The sequence below is a fragment of the Silurus meridionalis genome, chromosome 5 (assembly GCF_014805685.1).
Source record: "Silurus meridionalis isolate SWU-2019-XX chromosome 5, ASM1480568v1, whole genome shotgun sequence".
Taxonomy (NCBI): Eukaryota; Metazoa; Chordata; class Actinopteri; order Siluriformes; family Siluridae; genus Silurus; species Silurus meridionalis.
In genome coordinates this window covers 8,727,125-8,749,506 of record NC_060888.1, presented here as the reverse complement: position 1 = coordinate 8,749,506, position 22,382 = coordinate 8,727,125, and the positions used below count along the sequence as shown (strand labels likewise).

Below are 22,382 nucleotides of genomic sequence, written 5' to 3'. Positions count from 1 at the left end.
CATGAGTCCTTTTAAACCACAGTGGGCCTGGCAGTGGTCTCAGCTGAGACAAAGCCAGAAGATGTAGGATGTAATTAGCTCCAATCCTGGGAAAGAACAGGTTGGCCTTGTGTAATAGGGTCAGCTGACGTTTGAGTGTGTTCTCCTCTTTGTCTGAGTGCACTGGCTTGCAAAAAATTCCCTCATTAAGATGCAGCAGAGTCTTGATTTTTTTTTTTTATATTACCAACCTTATATCAAGCTTTACATCATGTGAAAGATGTGTTTTAAACCAAAATAAGACAAGGTAGAAGATGTATATTACAGTGTTAAGTGAAGGCGCTTCTAATTGAATTTTCAGCCAAGCAAAAATGCACTCAGAGTTCGATACTTTGCTTAAATGAATAAATAACAACACAAGGCTGGTGCCCGGTGATGAAAAGATTAACGTTGAGGTGCTAATTATGTGTAAACGATTAGTAGAAGTATAATTGCCACTGCTGTTTTGACAGTGTAACCTGATTGACAATATTTAATGTGAACTGATGCATAAAGGGACGAGTTTGCATTCTCTGCACATAAGCAATATCACAGATCACCAGTCATTTCACAAAGTTTAATCTGGAGTTTCAGACTATTAAAAAATAACAAAACAAACAAAAACAAAAAATGCACTCTGTGAAATGACAGGCAAATGATAAAAGAAAACCCAGAAAAACAGTTTTCATCTAACCCACTATGCCTGCACAGAACAGCATGGGCGGTGTTTTACTGTAGGCAAAAGCTATTAAAAAAAAGAAAGAAATGATGGTGTAAAATAGCGCAAAAACAGCTGGAGGGAATACAATAGTAAATATTTCAATTTAAAAACAGTGTTTTTCTGGGGAGTTTTTTCTATCATAAAGCTAAAGGTGTGGTAAGAAAAAGGGCAAAAAGATTTCAAGAGACATGGGATAAAAAAACAATCCCTGCATGGCTGATTCAGTGTAGAGGAAATAGTCTACTCCCTATTTCCAATCAATCATGTACATAAATTTAATAAATTTGGTTCTTATATCAAGATTCCATTAGGATAAGTGACTAGCATATAGTGCATCTATCTGCATCTATCTTTTTTTCAATCCTGATTTGTCTGTAAAATATGATGTCTTCTTTTCCAAATGGGAATTTTCATGCCCTTTTACTACTGAAATGACTCAAGACGCCTGTAAGCAAAAAAGTGGAATTTTCAGTTTGGGGAATGATACATGCTGTTAACGTGCAGTCGCACAGGTTTAAATAAAGAAACTAATGTATTTCACATTTATCAGATATATCGCAGTGGTAGAATCTCGGTCAGCTTATTAATAAACAGCTGGCATTAACAGATCTTTTGATAGTGGCATATTTTGTTGGAGGCAAATTCAACTGCGCCACTTGTGTGTGATGAGTGCAGGATGGTCAGTGGGCAAGTTGAGTTAGAGGTCATTATAAGCTCCTTTCAGATCTAAGATTTGAGCTTCTCAAAATTTGAATCTGTAGTATTTTCTAAGCTTGGCTGCCTTCTAATATTCCACACATAACTTAAAATAATGTCATGGAAACAAGATAACCCATGGGGTCACCAGGCCAGGATTATTCAAGTTTAGTCAGGCTTTTAAGGACTATGTGTCACAGAGGAATTGCAAGATAGTGCTATATAATGTTCGAAATATTCAATAGGAAGACAGCAAAAATTTCATTTACAGTTTTTTTCCTGAATAGTTGTGGAAGATTACTTCTGTCTAGTGTGTTCCATGCAATACGCTCTCATAAAATATGTTGTTCACGATGGTACTCTTGTGGCCAGAATCTGAAATTAAAATAAGAAATGTGGAGTGCCCTTAAGCTGTGTGACTTTGCCCAGACAGATGTTTGTCTGGAGGCTTTTCAGAGTATTTTGCAGTTTTTATTTTTTTATTTTTTTTATTTTTTGCAATCCAACTAAAAGTCTTATACTCTATCTTATTTTCCACTTCACCTTTTTTGTGTATTCTCATCATTTGGAGAATGATTTATAAATGTCAGGCAATGCCATTTTGTTAAGAATGGCAAAACAGCAAAAATTTATGCATCCAGAGGCATGAGCGATCAATGTTTTTACTAGCAACAGTGGTCATCAAATTACATTTGTTTTGTTAGACCTGATTACAAGGTCTGCTCATACAAATCCATAATGCTTTTGCTCTGGGCAAAACTGAGCTGAGGAAGAGGAGAAAAAAAGTCAAGTCAGCTGGGGAGCTAGTGATCGACTGCAGAGAGCTGAGCTGATCGATACTGCCACGAGCCAGAATGTCATTCGGTTTCTGGATAGTTTTCTCTTTTCACTCCTTGTTTCAATTTTATGTACATATTCCTACACATGATCTAAAATGTATTTTGTGAGTTGTGCTTTTTTCTTATTTTTACTGGTGCTTACATTCTTTTTGTATGACCTTCATGATGTACTGTATGTATCCAACAACACCAACAGCCTCAAGCTGAGCTCTGTATACTGTTCCGTAGAATAATTTACTAAACAGCAGCACTCACCCAGTCTTGGCAAAGTTAGTCCAGTAGGTCATAACCACAGCACTGAGCATGACATCATTCTTGGAGAAGTTGCAAGGGAATAGGTCAGTAGGCCCGATCATGGGGATACCAAAAACATATGGTACTTCGTCTCCATGTGCTGCGTCTGACCAGGCGGGTTTCATCAAACTCTGGCAGTGGTGATAGAAGGCATAGAAATAGGTGGGAGAGCCATAGCGAGCGTGCAGGTCAGCTGTCACCACTGATGGTTCTACCCACTGATGGTCAGTAAAGAGAGCGACAAGCGTCTTACGGCGGGTCTCTGGGTTGTCTCGGTCAGCCCAGTCCGTGTACATAAACTTGATAGTCTCCCTCAGAGTGTCCTTCCCCTCTGGGTAACCATATAGGCTGTCCACAAAGTCAGAGACAGAGAAGTCGAAGTCATTGCCTGAGACGCCGTCTTCAGAGTCCACAACATTTTCCACAAAGCGCAGGCCCTCACCCTGGTTCACGCCCAGCATAATATCGTAATTGAGAAACTCTCCCTGCTCCATAAGGATCTCTGGGTCATCTGGGATCACATCACCATCAATCACTGGCCCAAAGGCCACATGGTAGCGTGCAGGCTGGATGTCCTGCTCCACTAGCTCACGAGCGTTCTTCTTCCGCAGGCAGTGCACCATGTCCATGGTGTCTAGCACATTACAGCCCACCTTCTCTGCGAGCAGACGTGTATATTTCACAGGCTGGTAGTTGACAGCCCAGCTGGATAGCGCCGAGCCGCTCTGAATGATGGCACGATGAAACAGACCTGCAAAACAATAATACTTTGAGCAAAGACTGATTGTAACAACATCCCTTAATAACCAGTAACAGTATCCTATAACAGTGAACTTTTCTACTTTCATTTTCTGTCTAAAGCTAATCCTCCTGTCCTTTGGCAATTCTACATAGACAGTGGAGCATGATTAAATATAATCTTTTAACAAACACATGGACAGATGGCAATGCTAAAACGGAACATTTGGTAAGTTTCTATATGCTACCAGGAATTTCTCAGGTGGAAAGGGGTGGTGGGCTAGAGTTCTTTTGTGGGTAACACACAAAGCTTCTGCTTGTGAAAATCCATCACAGCATGCAACCCCCCCCCCCACCCCCCCACCCCCCTTGCTAAAGCAATGCAGCATTAGCTTTTTGTGTAGGTACAGAACGGCATGGCTTTCTATTGTATGTACCAATTCTTTTGGCGGGTCAATTCCCTTTAGCAGTGGGCTGCTCAGTAGTACTACGAACCACTCTTCCACAATGATAGTTCCGCAGCAGACGGAGCCAAAGCAGTTTGCCTACACATGCACTGATATTGGGTGGCTATAAATACAGAGGAGAATATGCACATACGCCTGTATTACTACAGTACAACGGCTCTTGTACGCTGTGGAAATGATCAAAAGATATGCGCTTGCACACATTTTGCTGCCTAAAATAGTTCTGAAAGAAGGTGCACTTTTGCTGCAGCAATGCACTTTTTTCAGTTTAGTCTCTTAAAGGATTACTGGCTCAGCCTCCTCAGGGCAATCTCCTACCTGATTGCACAATTGATCTGAAGACCTGCATGCGCCACACTGCCCCAGCGCACACCGACAATGTTTGCCAACCACTTAGGCCTCCTCATTTGCAGTGAGATAACGTTTTACGAGTCAAATGGTGGAGAAAGAAAAGACCAGTGCAAACACTGCTTGGTTTGTACAGTGTACACTTTTAATGAAGTTTTGTTTTTGTACCAAATTCCCTGAGCTGAGGAGAACTGGAAAAAATCCATGCTGCATTTTACCTTCTCTACAATGCTGCGAACACTCCTAAAAGACAATACAGGTTGGATCAGAGACTGAGTATGAGTATGAGTGTTTGTGTGCGCAAGCATAAAGCTATGAGAATACACTTGTGAAAAAGTGGGTTGTGGGGCACTTTGCTTCTTGGAGAAGCTCCATAACTGAAGCTCTGGGCAGGACAGAGGCCATACTCCCCGAGTGAGCTGAGCAGATGTCAAGGATATGGTCGAGCTCTCTGAAGCATTAGCACAGTATGTGCAAGATAAAAGATGGCCACCTTGGGGCCAAGAAAGTGGCAAATCTGTCCCTGCCCTCACTCTTATAGACTGACCGAATATCCCTCTGTTTCTTGTGTTCTGCTGGAAGCCCTGTGAAACATCATGGGAATGTTAAACCTTTGATTGCAGTATCTTGCACACAACTGCCAAACCCTCAACCCTTTACCTGCCTCCAAGAAAAAAGAAACTACCTTAGGCATTATTCTCAGTCCCTTACCTGCATCCCTTGACTAGCCAAATGGCCAGAGGCAGTAGCAGCCATATTTGACTTACTCTATTGCCAGCTACATTCCTGTCCCCTGTGTAACCATGTCTGTTTCTGCTATGGAGGAGCATCAACACTGCCTCGGTGACTCACTGATTGATTGAAGTAATTATTCCAGGTAAGGGTCACCTCGCCAAAGTACAGCACATACAAATTACTTGCTGATTGAGAAATTGCCCTGCACATAAAGCACTTTGTGCTTTTAATTATGTGCCCAGCTCTTTATCAATACAAAATTATCCTTGTGCTTACACTTTGCTTTTAAAAACTTAAATCTTATTATCCTATAACTAAATAATAAATGTATGATAGTTAAGTATTTGGCAGTACCTTAAGAAATACTTAATGGAACAACCTCTAAAAGAAAAAAAATATAAGTTTAGAGTGCTACAGATTATTTTTTGGGACAAACTAAAGAAATGTTCTATATATACAGTACATGAAACACAATAGAAATTGAAATACCCATGTTAAAAATATTTAATCAAATATTTCATCAAAACTGAACCATATATGATTTCCCCTCATTTAGAAGGTTTATTGTTTATGATAATTATTATTTTCTTAATTTTTATTGACAACGCATTAACATGACATCAGATCAGAGGGCTGTAGTGAGACAGACTCAAAACTGTGTCTGTAAATGGATGTCCCCCCATTTTGTTATAAAACTATTAAGAAATAGGCACATTGGTTAAATACTGTATGTACAATAACATGTTTTTCTATAATTTGATTAGTTTCTAATTAGATTTGACATTACTTAGATAGATAGATAGATAGATAGATAGATAGATAGATAGATAGATAGATAGATAGATAGATAGATAGATAGATAGATAGTAAACAGATAAATAAAAAACAGACCCGCAACTGAATATTATTTGTTAACTTTGTAAACATAAACTAAACAATAGTTCACTTTTATACTCAAAAAATATAAAGATTTTTTTTTACATTTTCCCTGATGAATAAAAATGAGCGGAAGATTTCAGGAACTACCCTTCTATTAATAAAATATGCTGATTTCCATACAGTAGGCTATGTAGAAATAAGAACAAGGCAAGAAGATACCACTGTACTTGTGTACATTAACAAACCTATTCCAGACCTGTCTATTCAGAGCTGTTTATGGTAAAATTAAAGCTTTGTGGTTGGGGAATGATGCTGTCAGATATTTTTGTAGTGTATTTCTAAAATAAAACTTTCCAGCTAGAACTTTCATACTGTTATATTGGCCCCCACTGACATTAATGATCATGATATACTTTTTAGGTGAATGCATTGTAAAAAATGTGCTCACAAGAGTATCTATTGAATATGAAAAAATCCAAATTAGGTGTCATAATGAACACTTAGGATTGTGTTATTATGTTTGCATTGTATAAGATCCAAATAGAGGGGCCTTGAGGCTCTGTTTGACATGGGTGCTGAGCGCATAAACCTGCAGGCCTATCCATCAGCGAGTGGCTTTGCTGGCAGATTGAGGTCATGGTGAATTATGACTGGAGCTGGGAGGTAATCACTCATTTGGCCCAGCTAAAATGCTGCTGCATGCCTGGGCTTTGTCGACCTCGACCGCTTGCCTCCTCCTCTCAAGACACTAGTTAACCGGCTGCATAGCAGATGTTGTGATTGGTTGATGACAGATATTTCACAACAGATACAAACCAGTGACCTTGCACCATGTGTATCATCACATCACATCACATAACATGTGGGCAATGCACTGCAACACATCAACCGAGAGCATTCTGATGAACACACTTAGAATCACTGATCGGGGTGCAAAAGCAAGCACTAATCTTTTTACAATATTCTTTTTGCAATATATTATTTCACCACTATTTCCTGCAGAATAATACAGAGCAGCAGCATACACTCTTAATACAGGTAACAAAAAGATACCTCTCCTTGATGCTGGAATGGTACCCTCAGAACCCAGGATGTACCTGTTGAATATCTTTTATTTAGTAAGGCATTTAGTATGCATGAAATGTAATTTTATAGTACTTTTATTTTAAAGGCATATCTTATCTTATCTTCAAAGCTAATTAGAGGTACAAGAATCACCAATATATAGACAGTAAAGATATACCCTGAAATATATATACCATGGAAATACCACCATACTGACAAGGAGCGAATAGTTTTTTTCCCTAAATGTAAGGTCAAATTGAGCAAAAAGCAGCATTGACAGCAAACCCCTCATCTCAGAGAAGCATCAGGAGCTCCTGTCTTCATAAGCTTTTCTCCAGTGTCCACTGGCTGCTTCACACACTGGCACTTTTGCACTCACTACTGATTATGGCATTTTAACTTCACAGCACTTTGGGAGTGTTCCTCTGAGCCGTCTTCCCAGTGTGGATGTGAATTCCCTCAAGTCTCTCTGATTGCCATGGAGGACTGGGATCCCACAGCGGGATCATCTCTTGTTCTGTCCAATGTGCCATTATCATCAGGGCTTTTATCTTTTTCGCTCATACAATCCAGACTCTCCTCATCGCCTGTTTTTACTGTTTTTGCAAGGCTTTGGCAACAGCTCCACTTTTTTTTTTTCTAAGAGGCCAAGTAAGGAAGTCTTTGTCTTGGCTCCTACCTTTGACATAGATACCTGTGTCCATAGTTACGACATATATGGTCAAAACTAAGGTGCAGTTAAGGAGCTACCTGCTGGGGTGTTATGTTCATCCCTCCCCCTGTTTTTGAGACAGCAGCACAGAAATTCCCATTATGCAGCAAATTGTCTCCAGGGTTAGGCATTATTTCTGGAATGCCACACATGTCCTACCTATAGATTAGACTGTTGAATAGCTGTAGATCAATTCCTTTGCAATCTCAAAGGGCAAAAAGTGCACCCCCACCCCACACATTACTCTCCTCCTAATTTATCAAGCAACACAAGTCCCATGAGTTATAATAGAATATTACACACTAGGCTTCCCCTCACCCTGTGAAATGAGCTAGGGGATTATAATGCCTGATGCTGTTTTACCACGCCAGTGTACTGGATAAAAAACAATCAAATATGACATGAGATGCCGTCAGCTGGGTCACTGCACTGCTGAATCACACTTCTGAATGCATTTTGCCCAATGCTCTGTACTGCATCTTTACATATGAATAAGGGAAGTTGTCGTCATCAAAGTGATTCACTTGAGCTATTTTATCTTGAATTTTCATTTAACTAAAATAATTGTTCTTTTATTTACTTTAAAAAATGTCAGTAGAAATTCTCTTTGGCCACTTTAATAGGAACACTGAAACACTTCTTCATTCATGCAATTATTCTATCTGCCAGTCACATAGCAGCAGAGTAATGCATAAAACAATGCAGATCAGAAACTCACATCTAAATGAATAATTATAACTAAATGAATAACTCTCTACGACCATGGTGGGCAGAAAATATATCACTAAGCACAACTATCAAACCTTGAATGAGATGGGCTACAATAATCTAAGACCGCATGGGGTTCTAATTCTGTAATCCAAAAACAGGCTACAGTGGCCGAAGGCCCACCAATACTGGACAGTGGATGACTGGAAAAACATATATGTGCTTTGGCACATAACTGGTTGATTAAATAATTGCATTTACAGGCCCAACAACCTTAAGTGGTTGGTAAGTATATTGTATGTGTGTTACAGTCCAAACAGCCAGTCTTTCTTACATGCAGTCATTATTCCTGGATGTCACTTCCTGGGAACAGAAATGTATGTTTTCTTGGTGTAGATGGTAATGACCTGAAGCAAGATCTATAAAAACCTGTCTGCCATGGTAACACAAAGTTCCTGCCAAAGGGTGCAACTTAATAACATGTGAGCATCTGGTGGCACAGCAGGTAGTGTTGGTGACTCACAGCCATGATGCCCAGGGTTCAATTCCTAACTCTGCTTACTATCTGTGTGGAGTTTTGCATGTTCTCGCAGCTATTCTAAAGGTAAATAATGCATTAGAACTCTTTTACACAACTCAAAACCTGGGTGAAGAAGAGCAGCAGCCTGAAGCTGGGGAGAAAGAGTGAGAGATCCAGCACAAATAAAGCTTTATTCACCAACCATGGAGGATGGATGGCTGAGAATGATCCAATCGACAGAATCTGGCCTGCTGGATCGATGCGTCTCTCAGACAGGACAAGCACAATATCTTCCGCTAATCACGGCACGACACCCCACAGTCGATAGCACACACTCTCAAGTGCTCATCAGCCACATGACCTCTACTCTGTACTGTACTAATCTTCCAACATGCCTTCAGTTCAATCACTGCTCTTTCCAATTCAAGTCTATCTCACCGCTCCCTCAATCACATCTCCTATCTTTTATTGTAACTCCTCTTTTCCTAGCTTTTTCTTTAAGATGCTCTGTGTATTCTGCCACTCCTTTCATCCTTTATTAAACTTTACTATGACCTAACTTTTACTACTGATAATGATTAGAAACGCATCTATATTAGGAGTGTAACTGTACACAAAATTCAAGTTTTTGGTACGTACGACGTTTTTAAGTCACGGTTTGTGGGAATTTTGATACAGATAGGGAAAATAAATGCAAAACATAAAATTTTGTCTTTTTTTAGGAACACAGATTATTATTAGTAACATTTGTGATTATCAACAATATTTTTTTAACAATTTTACATAAAATGCCTGCTTGGTTAAATATATATATAACATCAAATTAATGCAATACACTTTTATTATATTTATTAAATTGTGTAATCAATTAAATTAGCACAAATTAAATAGTTTAAATAAAAGAAATGGAAAAATTACATTTGTTAGACCTTATTTGGGTAGATGTATGCATGTGTTTAAAATAAAAATACTTCAACAAATTTCTTTATTCCTTCCATCCTTCATTCATTCACTCCAATTCTTGAAGGTGGATATAAAATGCTAAAGAATCCATAGTGCTAGCATTAGCCGCTTACCACTTCCTATGGATTCTTTTGCATTTTAATGGACAAAACAAATCCTATTTCTGATACGGAGTGAGTAGCCACAGTGACACTGCGCTAACTCTAATTTCTTTTTTTTTATACCCCTGGCATTGTTGTGTATGTTCTACAGTTTAACTTCTTCTTCTTCTTTCGGCTGCTCCCATTAGGGGTCGCCACAGCGGATCATCCGTCTCCATACCACCCTGTCCTCTACATCTGCCTCATTTACACCAACTACCTGCATGTCTTCCCTCACCACATCCATGAACCTCCTCCTTGGCCTTCCTCTTTTCCTCCTACCTGGTGGCTCCATCCTCAGCATTCTTCTACCAATATAATTCATGTCCCTCCTCTGCACATGTCCAAACCATCTCAATCTTGTCTCCCTCACCTTGTCACCAAAACATCCAACATGCGCTGTCCCTCTAATAAACTCATTTCTAATCTTATCCATCCTCGTCACTCCCAACGAAAACCTTAACATCTTCAGCTCTGCTACCTCCAGCTCCACCTCCTGTCTTTTACTCAATGCCACTGTCTCTAATCCATACAACATTGAGGTCTCACCACAGTCCTATAAACTTTCCCTTTCATTTTGCAGATACCCTACTATCACAAATCACTCCTGTCACTCTTCTCCACCCACTCCACCCTGCCTGCACTCTTTTCTTCACTTCTCTAACACACTCTCCATTACTTTGCACTGTTGACCCCAGGTACCTGAACTCCTCCACCTTCTCCAGCTCTTCTCCTGCAACCGCACCACTCCACTGCCCTCCCTCTCATTCACACACATGTACTCTGTCTTACTCCTACTGAGTTTCATTCCCCTTCTCTCCAACGCATACCTCCACCTCTCCAGGCTCTTCTCAACCTGCTCCCTACTCCCACCACAAATCACAATATCATCCGCAAACATCATAGTCAGGAGACTCCTGTCTGACCTCGTCCGTCAACCTGTCCATCACCACTGCAAACAGGAAAGGGCTCAGGGCCGATCCCTGATGCAGTCCAACCTTCACCCTGAACCAGTCCGTCATACCTACTGCACACTTCACTGCCGTCACACTGTCCTCATACATGTCCTGCACCACCCTCACATACTTCTCTGACACACCTGACTTCCTCATACAATACCACAACTCCTCTCTTGGCACCCTGTCGTCGCCTTCTCTAAATCCACAAACACACAATGCAATTCCTTCTGTCCTTCTCTATACTTCTCCATCAACATTCTCAAAGCAAATAAGGCATCTGTGGTGCTCTTCCTCGGCATGAAACCATACTGTTGCTCACAGATGGTCACCTCTTCTCTCAGCCTGGCTTCCACTACTCTTTCCCATAACTTCATGGTGTGACTGATCAACTTAATTCCCCTGTAGTTACTGCAAGACTGCACATCTCCTTTATGCTTACAGATCGGTACCAGCACACTTCTTCTCCATTCCTCAGGCATCTTCTCACCTTCCAAAATCCTGTTAAACAATCTGGTCAAAAACTCCACTGCCATCTCTCCTAAACATCTCACGCTTCTACCGGTATGTCATCTGGTCCAACCGACTTTCCACTCTTCATCCTCTTAATCGCTGCTCTCACTTCCTCCTTACTAATCCTATCTACATCCTGCTTCACCAACTCCACATCATCCAACCTTCTCTCTCTGATTTTCCTCATTCATCAGCTGCTCAAAATACTCCCTCCACCTTCTCAACACACTCTCCTCACTAGTCAACACATTTCCCTCTCCATCCTTTACTGCTCTAACTTGCAGTACATCCTTCCCAGCTCGGTCCCTCTGCCTGGCCAATCGGTATAAATCCTTTTCTCCTTCCTTAGTGTCCAACCTCTCATACAGCTCCTCATATGCCTTTTCCTTGGCTTTCGCCACATCCCTCTTAACCTGCTGCCGCATCTCCTTGTACTCCTGCCTACTTTTCTCATCACTCTGTCTATCCCACTTCTGTTTTGCCAACCTCTTTCTCCTTATGCTCTCCTGCACTTCCTCATTCCACCACCACGTCTCCTTGTCTTGCTTTCTATTTCCAGATGTCACACCAAGTACTTTTCTAGCTGCCTCCCTCATCACTCCTGCAGTAGTTGCCCAATCATCCAACACCTCCTTAACACCACTGAGCCTCTGTCTGACCTCTTCCCTGAACCTCACTACACTCTTCCTCCTTCAGTTTCCACCATCTTATTCTTCTTTCAGTCCTCACTCTCCTCCTCTTCTTCTTCGCCTCCAAAACCATCCTACAGACCACCATCCGATGCTGTCTAGCTACACTGTCCCCTGCCAACACCTTACAGTCTCCAATCTCCTTCAGGTTGCATCTCCTGCATAGCACATAGTCCACCTGTGTGCACCTTCCTCCACTCTTATCGTCACCCTATGATCCTCCTTCTTCTTAAAATAAGTGTTCACCACTGCCATTTCCATCCTTTTAGCAAAATCTACCACCATCTGCCCTTCCACATTCCTCTCCTTAAAACCATACCTACCCATCACCTCCTCATCACCTCTGTTCCTTCACCTACATGCCCATTAAAGTCTGCCCCAATCACCAATCGTTCTTTCCTAGGTACACCATCTACCACTTCATCTAATTCACTCCAGAATCTTTCCTTCTCCTCCATCTCACAGCCAACTTGTGGAGCATAGGCACTGATGACATTTATCATCATCCTTCAACTTCCACCTTCACGATCATCACCCTATCAGAAACTCTCTTCACCTCCACTACACTCTTACTGTACTCTTCCTTCAGAATCACCCCTACACCATTTCTCTTTCCATCCACACCATGATAAAACAGTTTAAATCCACCTCCAATGTTCCTGGCCTTACTCCCTTTCCACTTGGTCTCCTGAACACACAGCATATCTACCTTTCTTCTCTCCATCATATCAGCTACCTCTCTCCCTTTACCCGTCATAGTACCAACATTTAAAGTACCAACCCGAACCTCCACTTTCCTACACTGCTCCTTTCCCTGCCGTCTCTGTAGACGTCTTCCTCCTCTCCTTCTCCTCCTTCGGCCAACAGTAGCCCAATTTCCACCGGTACCCTGTCGGCTAACGATACCTGTGGCGGTCGTTGTTAACCCGGGCCTCGACCGATCCGGTATGAAATTCTCATTTGTGATCCGCATATTTGATTTGGCACATATTTTACGCTGGATGCCCTTCCTAACGCAACCCTCCCCATTTACCCGGGCTTGGGACCGGCACTAAGAGTGCACTGGCTTGTGCATCCATAATGGCTGGGTTGTATGTTCTACAGTTTAACACTAATAAAAAAATGCCCTTAAGTCAAGTCAAACTTGAGGGAACTCAGATTTTAACTGTGTACGGCATTTAAAAAGGATTGTACCAAAGAATTACCTGAACCGAAAGTACCTGAACAGAAAGTACTTGTACTGTTAGACCTATATATATATATATATATATATATATATATATATATATATATATATATATATATATATACAGTAAGGAAAATAAGTAGTTGGATTCTTACTGATTGTATGGGGTGGACAGGTGTCTTTATGCAGCTAACGACCTCAAACATGTGCATCTAATTTAGGGATAATAAATGTAGTGGAGGTGGACATTTTAAAGGCAGACTAACAGGTCTTTGAGGGTCAGAATTCTAGCTGATAGACAGGTGTTCAAATACTTATTTGCAGCTGTATCATACAAATAAATAGTTAAAAAATCATATATTGTGATTTCTGGATTTTTTTTTTTAGATTATGTCTCTCACAGTGGACATGCACCTATGATGACAATTTCAGACCCCTCCATGATTTCTAAGTGGGAGAACTTGCAAAATAGCAGGGTGTTCAAATACTTATTTTCCTCACTGTATATATATATATATATATATATATATATATATATATATATATATATATATATATATATATATATATATTGAGTTGGTGTCTCAATACAATAGATTTTTGATACACTACTGCCTGAATGTGCAAATATTTCAATTCATTCGACATGAAACAGTTGGCATTAACACAATGCAAGACAATAACTGAAATTGAATAATTTCGTGAATTTGTGAAAGTCAGTAGGGGTAAAACAAAGTACATGTATGTGAATGAGAGGGAGGGCAGTGGAGTGGTGCGGTTGCAGGGAGAAGAGGTGGTGAAGGTGGAGGAGTTCAGGTACCTGGTGTCAACAGTGCAAAGTAATGGAGACTGTGTTAGAGAAGTGAAGAAAAGAGTGCATGCAGTGTGGAGTGGGTGGAGAAGAGTGATAGCAGGAGTGATTTGTGATATGCTAAGTCTCCGAAATACTAACACCACCATAGCGTTACAGCCCTAGGCCAGTCCAACCTGCATGTTTAACCCTGTACATTGTACTAGAATTTTTGTGAAAAATGTCTGAAAATCATCTTCCACCAGTTGTGATGTAAATGATCCCTGCAGTTAACAATAGGCATGCCGTAGCTGAATGAAGTACTTGGGATGGGCTATACTACTTCAGCATATCTCTCTTGTAATGGCTTTTTCCTGTATTTATTTCTCTCTCACTCTCTCCTTCTAGCTTCTAGACCTTCATACAGAAGACTTAGGGAAACACATTTTTTCCTCAACCACAGCACTAGCAAACATCACTCACATCTCATTTTCTCCCTGCACTGTAAAAAAACAAAAAACAAATAAACAAACAAAAAAAAGAAAAACCAGACAGTCATGCACCGCCCAACACAACCTACGAGACACCAGTGAGCTGGAACTTGTGTCGATTCAGAGACGAGAGGAATAATGAGTTATTATTGTGTTATCGCTGTTTATCTCAGTGCCATGTCGGCGTAAGCCTCTCCACTAATCTCATTAGATTCAACACCCGTTAAAGTGTTTTTCTGATTCCTCGTCCATGCACTTTGCAGCCAAATGGGTTCACTCCAGTGCGTCAAGTACAAACGATTCGCTGCATTTACATGGGGTTCGTGAGAAGGATATTTTGAAAAACACCACCACCAACAACAAAATAACAACCGCCCACTGAGCAAAGCTGACTGAAGCCAAGGGTACACTATTTTTGGAATCACAGAGCCCCACCACTCGGAGAGGAAGAGGTAATTTGGTATATTCTGAAAAGCACGAAAGGCATAATATTTGTAATCAAATTTATGTTAAAGGAGATTTATAGTCATACACAAGTGCATGCAATTCGACCATGAAATATGAAGGGAGAGATCACGTCTATTCCTGGCTCCATGTCGACTCTGACAGCCAGCCTGGATGGCTGAGATACAATTTCGGCTGCCAGGAGCTTGTGTGGACAAGGCAGTTAAATTTGTGAGGAGAAATCAGCAGAAGCAGACACTTAGGGGGTCTTCAAAGAACCTAACGTCCAGCACTGGTGCTCTAGCATGCTGAGAGCAAGATTTAGATAGAGAAAGCGGAAAAAAAAGACGAAAGAGAGTGAGAGAGAGAAAGAGAGAACGAGTACACTTCTAAGTCAAATTTCTAGTGACATCAGGGTAGTGAGATCTCAGGTTTGATTACAGGCAAAAAAGGCACTAGGGTTTGAACAGTTCTGCCTCTGAGCTTTTTCAAAGATTTTTATCTCATTAGGTTTTAGAGATGCAGCTTACCTAGTGTAAAAGTCTGCAAAAAAAAAGTAAAATAATCAGGCACACATGCACACACACACATGCACACACAAATACACATAGATTAAAACATCTTCAGGCAAACTCCTACACCTCCACAATGAGAGGCAGAGAAATACTGTACCTTAAGGCCATTTCTAAGATATTTCTCTCTCTCTCTCTACCCCTTCTCCTCTTTTCCGCCCCCTCTCCTCATTAAGCACAAAACACAGCTCATGCTGTCTGTACAGCACTTATGCACCTTCGCAGTTTCAAATACTGGTGCAAAAAACACACTGAAACAGGAAAGCAAGGGAATGGAAGCAGAAGGAAATAACAGCTGATGGTTAAAATAACTTCTGGAACATTGCTTGAAATCTACAGCTTTTTGACCTCGAGTCTGTTTTCTTTTTTGCTGATTTTGGGAACAGCGCATCAATATTGACTTGATGGTCATGTTTGAGCAAGCATTAACAGGTAAATGTTTGATTACACGAGCCAGATGTCTCTCTTCATGCGTCCTTTGACAGCCGTGTCAGTGCGGCACATGGATGGCTCTGTCCAAGGCCAGTTCCAAGACCCTGGCCAGTGCGATAACAGGCCCCGCAGTCGAACAACACATATGCTTGCGCTAATTTAAACAGACGCGCTGTGTAAACAGAGGCTGAAAATAGTACCCGACTGCCTTTGCTCATTTGAATGCAGTAAAGTCTGAAATGGAACCATGAAGAAAGAAATTTACTTGTATTGCATCAAGATAAATTCAGGCTTTTTTAAAGCAGCTGTGCTCTTTTGTGGAAGTGTGTGGAAAATGATGATGTTAATGATGACGTGTGTGCGAGTGGGTGTAAGTAAGAAGCTGTCAGATGGCAGACATTGACACTTTATACCTCCACTGTGACAGACCATGCTTTCCCTTGGCTTGTCAGTCAGACAGTGTGTGGTACTGTACTGCACAGTGTCAATTTTGTTAGCTCATTTAGACTTAGTTTTAACCTTCTGACAAGAAATTTGTCAAATCTTACAAAATTGTTTGTATTAGTCTTAGATTTTGTTTGGTGGTAATGGCTGCTTAGTCATTAAGGCTCTGGGTTACCAATCAGAAGGTCACGAGTTTGAAGCTCAATTTCACCTAGCTGCCACTTTTGTTTTCCTGAGAAAACAACAGCTTTTTAAAATATGGAAATGAAACTCATACATCATTTCATCTTTGTTCAACCAGTTCTGATATTTCATAAATAACAAATATAATTTTTATTTGTTGAAAAAAAAATCACTAGAATTTGGCATTTTTTTAGTAAATTTGTTAACAATTAATACTGGTATTGCACTGCACTGGTACTGCATTGAGCAGAAGCCAACCAGGCCTTAATTTGCGTACGTCTGATATGGCATATATAACTTTCTTTCAGCTTCTCCCATTAGGGGTAGCCACAGCAAATCATCCATATTTATGATCCGCATGTTTGATTTTGCACGTTTTTACGCTGGATGCCCTTCCTAACGCAATCCTCCCCATTTATCCGGGCTTGGGACACATATATATATATATATATATATATATATATATATATATATATATATATATATATATATATATATATATCCTAATTACACATGTCAATCCAGTTCCCAGCCAAAACCCCCTCACCTTAAATTATAATATAGCACATCCAAACTGCAGCCAATAGGTCATAAAAATCTTTTCATGCCAGCCAGGATTGATAAACTAATGTTAAATGAGCTAAATTTTTGGTAAATGCAAAGTGATTGCTTTTTTCTAATTCCACAGAGCATTTTACATAATTAGATCACATAAGGCTTGTATTGTTATGCTTTAACTGGAAATGATGCATTGAATGTTTCTCACTGCATTATATAAACAACTTCACAGGCCAAGATAATGGAATGATTTGATGCTTAGTGTGATATTTCACCCTGTTCCACACATCCAGTGGTGTTTGTTCTTGATGAGTCATGATGCTTTGGCAAAGTAAGTTTGTTGCCACACGTCGTCATTTTTACTGCTCTGTACAAGCTACTGGGAATGTTCCATTTATTCAAAATGTACTTAAAAGTAGGGATGAGTAATTGAAGTGTAGTGAAAGCAACACAGTGTTCTGTGATGTGAGTATGATAAGCAATAAAAATGTACATCATGCTGTTGTATCTTGTGTACAATTCCATGCGCTACCCCTTCACAAGCAAAGCCATATGCAGTCTCTTCATACGGCATATGGCACCATGGATGAACCTGAACGGGCCTCACAGAAACACTGACCCCCTGACTATAAGCTCAGGAGTCCAGCAGCCAATGGAAACTTGGCCTCGGTTATAAAGAGGCGAAAACAATCTGGTCGTAGTACAAAAATTAAACTAAAATTAAACACTGAACTTAAGAAAATAAGTTAAATAATTGAATTTGATTAAATAAATAGTTTGTATTAGAGATGTAAATTAATATGAGTACATTATTCAGCATCAACAGATAATCCAATTATTCATTCAACATGTTTGTTATTTTTACAGGGTACCCAGTTGAGGTTTACATCATGATCTAATAGACTACAACAAACAGCAAAAAAAAATGTGTAAGTGAGAGCGGACATGAAGCTCAAATAAGACCATGTTCATGTTAAAGGCTGTTATTAGTAAATGCCTGGTCAGGGTCATGATGGCTTAAAATAGCAGCTTGTTTGTTTTTTCAGGAAAAAGAAGCAACTAAATTTATTAGAAAATGCATGCATGTACAAACTATAATAATAAATGCATGTAGTGATAGGGTGAGGAAGTGTCAGAGCCAGAATTCACACATCCTGCTAACAGTGCACTTCTCTGATAGTGTTTCTGGGGACAGAGAGTGACAAGGTTTACATTTAAATGTAATAAAAAGGAGGTAACGGCCACTTTGGGGGTAAATCCAAATACAGACAGAGATGCACATAGCACTGAACTGATCCAGCTCCCCATCTAGATAGGGCACTGTGTTACACCATTGGTGTGAAAATTACAGCACATAATTTGCCTTGCCAGGAAACAACCATTAGTGATTACTGCCTAAAAGTTGAAAGTGTTACTGCAATAATCTGCTTTACAGACCGATATATTTCTGTATAATGCAGGCTTTTGGACCTACGTTTGTGAGACTTGCTTTATTATTTATTTGATTTTTCTGTAGATATCGTCAAAACTTTGCTGCCTTCTCAGAGCAGAGAGAAAAATGGGAAAGCGGTACGCTTCTAAAATCCAGTTTAGCCTGCCTGAAGTGATGATGTGTCAGTCTTTGACATTTTCCGGCACCTTAGGCAGGCGAGCTGGTGCTAGACTTCAACTCCTTTGATTAAATCAGCCAGGGCATGCGGGGGGCTCAAATCTCAGACTCTAATTAACCTGCTTCTGTCCACAGTCACTGCAACCAGGCTACCAGTTAACCAGTAAAGTGCCAATACATACATGGACATTAACTGAAAGCTAAACAGATCTGTAAAACCCAGGGGCAACAAAAAACTCAATATAATCTAAAATGTGTAATGTGGGCTATGTTATATCACATATCAGTCTCTATGTTTAAAATTCTTTGGACAATCTGTAAAATTTATGTCTTTAAAGTACATTGTTATTCAAAAAGAATGAACCAATATCATGACGCATTGCTTGTTCTCAAGCATCGTCATAGAATGAGTCAGTGACCATTTGAAAAAGGAGTTATCTAAGTTGATTGTTAGTATAATACTTGTGACTTGGCTGGAGTTTTGTATTACTCTTCCTTAAAAAAATATTGTGTAATGTAATAGGTTTATTCTTTTTGAATAACCCTGTATTGACTTTAGTTACTTAGTAAGTGTGGAACACAATGACACTTTCTGTACCCGTTTAGGTCTCCAGTTAGACCAAGTATAATTAAGTGTTCATCGCTAATTTCAGAGATGGGAAGTAATGCGGTACCAATTCTTTATTACTGTACTTAAGTAGATTTTTCTGGTGTCAGTATTTTACTTCACTATTTATATTTCAGACAACTTTTCACTTTTACTCATTACATTTTTACACAAACGTCTGTACTTTCTACTTCTTACATTCTTAAACCAGATTTGTTACTTCAGTTTTATCCTATTTGGTGACATGATCAATATTTTTTCTTCTAATTGCACAGTCCATTAATGTATTTCTTGTCATTTCGCGGCTTTTTCAATCTACCACTGGTGTATCATTTCCTGGCTATCACGCACCACAGATGTAGGCTAGCCTGAGACGCATTCTAATATCATAAAAAATATGGAAAATGGCAAATTGAAAAAATGTGCACCAGATGTGGATCTGCTATCTTTTTCTTTTGGGACAAAAGGGGACACCAAGGCACACTACCAAAGGCAGGGGAGGCTATAGTGGATGGAGTTAACTGTGGGAAGGAACATGTCAAGTAAAAGACTTTGGTAGACCCTCGGATAGTACTGATGCCACCATTGCACAGCAAATTGGGCCGTATGAAACAATCTGTCACAGTTTTAGATAAGAAGCTGGCAGCCTTCAAGTACCTTCAAGACTTCTTCACTAAGCTGTCTGAGGCAAAAAGTCAAAGACGGGTTCTTCCTTCAGAGCACAGATAAAGACGATCATGAAGCATAAGGATTCCCTAAGAAGCTCAGAAAGATGGAGAAAGCGGCTTGGAACAGCTTTATCACAGTGTTTGGGGCTTCCAGGCATAGCCCAAAGCCTAAAACTAGAATTGGTTGAGAATCTGGTGAAGAACTACAACACAGTGGACTATAAGATGTCTCCTAAAATTCATAGTTATTTTTTTTACCTTTTACTTTACCCAGGAACAAAAACTGTATTGTATACAGTAATATTTACTGTGTCTGTGGCAAAAAAAAGGCATGTCCTAAACAGTAGGGATTTTATTTTTTATTATTATTTTTTTAAAAGCCTTCCACTGCCCTTGCATAACAGTGAAAAAAAACCTTTAGAGGTAGAGATGCCAGTACTGTCAGTGAAGGTCCTTAACCTTAGCTAGTGATGTGTGCAAGACACAACTTTTTTTTGTTTATGGCACTATTCCCCAAGATATAAACAAATTAGTAGGCTAAATTAAACTATTACCTTAACCAGGGAGTTACAAAGGTTTTAAGTTTTTAGGTTAAATTTGTATCTTCAACTGTAAAAGCCGAACATTGTATCCGCATTTGGTTATATCCCTATTTTTGAGATCACGTAAAATACCAGTTTGGTGAAAAAATAATCACCATGACATACTAACATAGCAGTAAAGCTTCACTCATCTGCAGACACAGAGCAAACACTGATTGGGTCACACAAGGGGTTTGGGCCATCATGCTGTTGACAGCCAAATCAGACCTGTGTGTACAATCAGGTGGAGGAAAAACCTTAAAATACAAAGACAATGCAGGAAAATGACATGCTTTCGCAAAATTAAGTTGTTAAAAATAAAAATGTAAAAAAAAGTCTAATTAGGTAGTTAGGAAACAGGAACCCAGTGAAGGACTCATGGACAGCTGATACATAAACAATTATTTGGTCTCATAAATCTCTTCTGTAAGACATTTTTATGTTCCACGTGGTTGTAGAGCTGTGTTTTCCTCAATATACATTGCCAATGCAACTGGGTAATAAATGTTAGCAACTCAAATTATTGAAAGGATTTAATTAAGTACTGTATATACACACGTCCTCACTGTTTCTCTAGGTCATTAGCCATGAAGGGTGATACTGTGACCTTTCCTGTTTAAGTAAACCCCCTCCCCCACATAAATATATAAGCTACTTAAAATAATTAAACTGTTGGCATGGAACCGTTATGTAAAGTTTTAACTTTAATTAAAATATCTTGTTTGAAATAATTGCTGTATATATTATAAAGAGTATAAACAATTTATTTTTAATTAGAGAAATAAAAAAAACAACTAAAGAAAAAATATGTATGTGTATGTATGTATATTATTATTATTATTATTATTATTATTATTATTATTATTATTATTATTTTTCCCTTTTGTTTTTGCATGTTTTTGTATATAGAATTTTTCCTGTTACAGAAATTTTGCTAATATCCGTTCCAGTCAATAAGAACATGAACACATTCCTTTAGCCAATATTCTTTTTCATGAAATCCCTCTTCAATTCCGGATCATGATTCCCTCTTACAAAAGCATCTTGTCAAGAAACATAAGATCTATCTTTCTCTTTTTTTAAGTTAGAAACAGTGTGTGGATTTTAGTGACAAAGTCTTTCTCACCTGATGAGCATTTGGTAGCATCATAATGACAGAGCAACATATATTATCTTCCATGTTTTCATGAACTGTCATATCCAGGTATTCTTTCTGAACACAATTCTGATGAACTGACTATATAAATTACAGCTGATGGACTGTAATTTAGATCTCAATCAGAGAGATAATCAGGACCAGACTGACATGGTGATGGACGTTTGATGAATATTCATTGATTTGTTTTTGCTTTATAAACTGTGTATTTAAAGTCAGGCAGAAAATCCATGTTGACAGTTTTGAGACCTTTGGATATTGTGTCATATTCTGAGTGTAATTCAGTTTCATGACTATACCACAAGGCAAAAGCCTGGGCAAAATGCCACTGAGATTGCTCAGATTGAGAGACTGACTCTTTCTGTATGTGGAATCTTAACAGCAAGATGCAAAGAAGCGCATTATCTTAAGGGCTTCAATAACATTGTGAATGTGGTGTGAACAATGGCTGCAGCTATTAAAGCCTGGCGCTTGAGCCTGCCGTGCATATACGCTAGAGCTTGGCTTTAGAAAGGGAAGTGGGAGTGAGTTTTATATATATATATATATATATATATATATATATATATATATATATATGGTGGTGAGTCCCATCCGCTCTGAGGGGAGGATGAAACACATTCAATAGTTGCCTTTCTGCCTCACTGATCACACAGGAGA

The 22,382-nt window shown here is 39.4% G+C and overlaps 1 protein-coding gene across 2 annotated transcripts in view; it reads right to left on the bottom strand.

Moving 5' to 3' along the window:
- The window catches only part of nlgn3a (neuroligin 3a), a 178,366-nt gene that overhangs the window by 15,806 nt on the left and 140,178 nt on the right, over positions 1-22,382 (bottom strand). For both annotated transcript variants that reach the window (XM_046849567.1, XM_046849568.1), the window contains one exon: positions 2,530-3,319. In XM_046849567.1, coding sequence (XP_046705523.1) covers positions 2,530-3,319 — 790 coding nt within the window. The remainder of the gene's footprint in view (positions 1-2,529; positions 3,320-22,382) is intronic.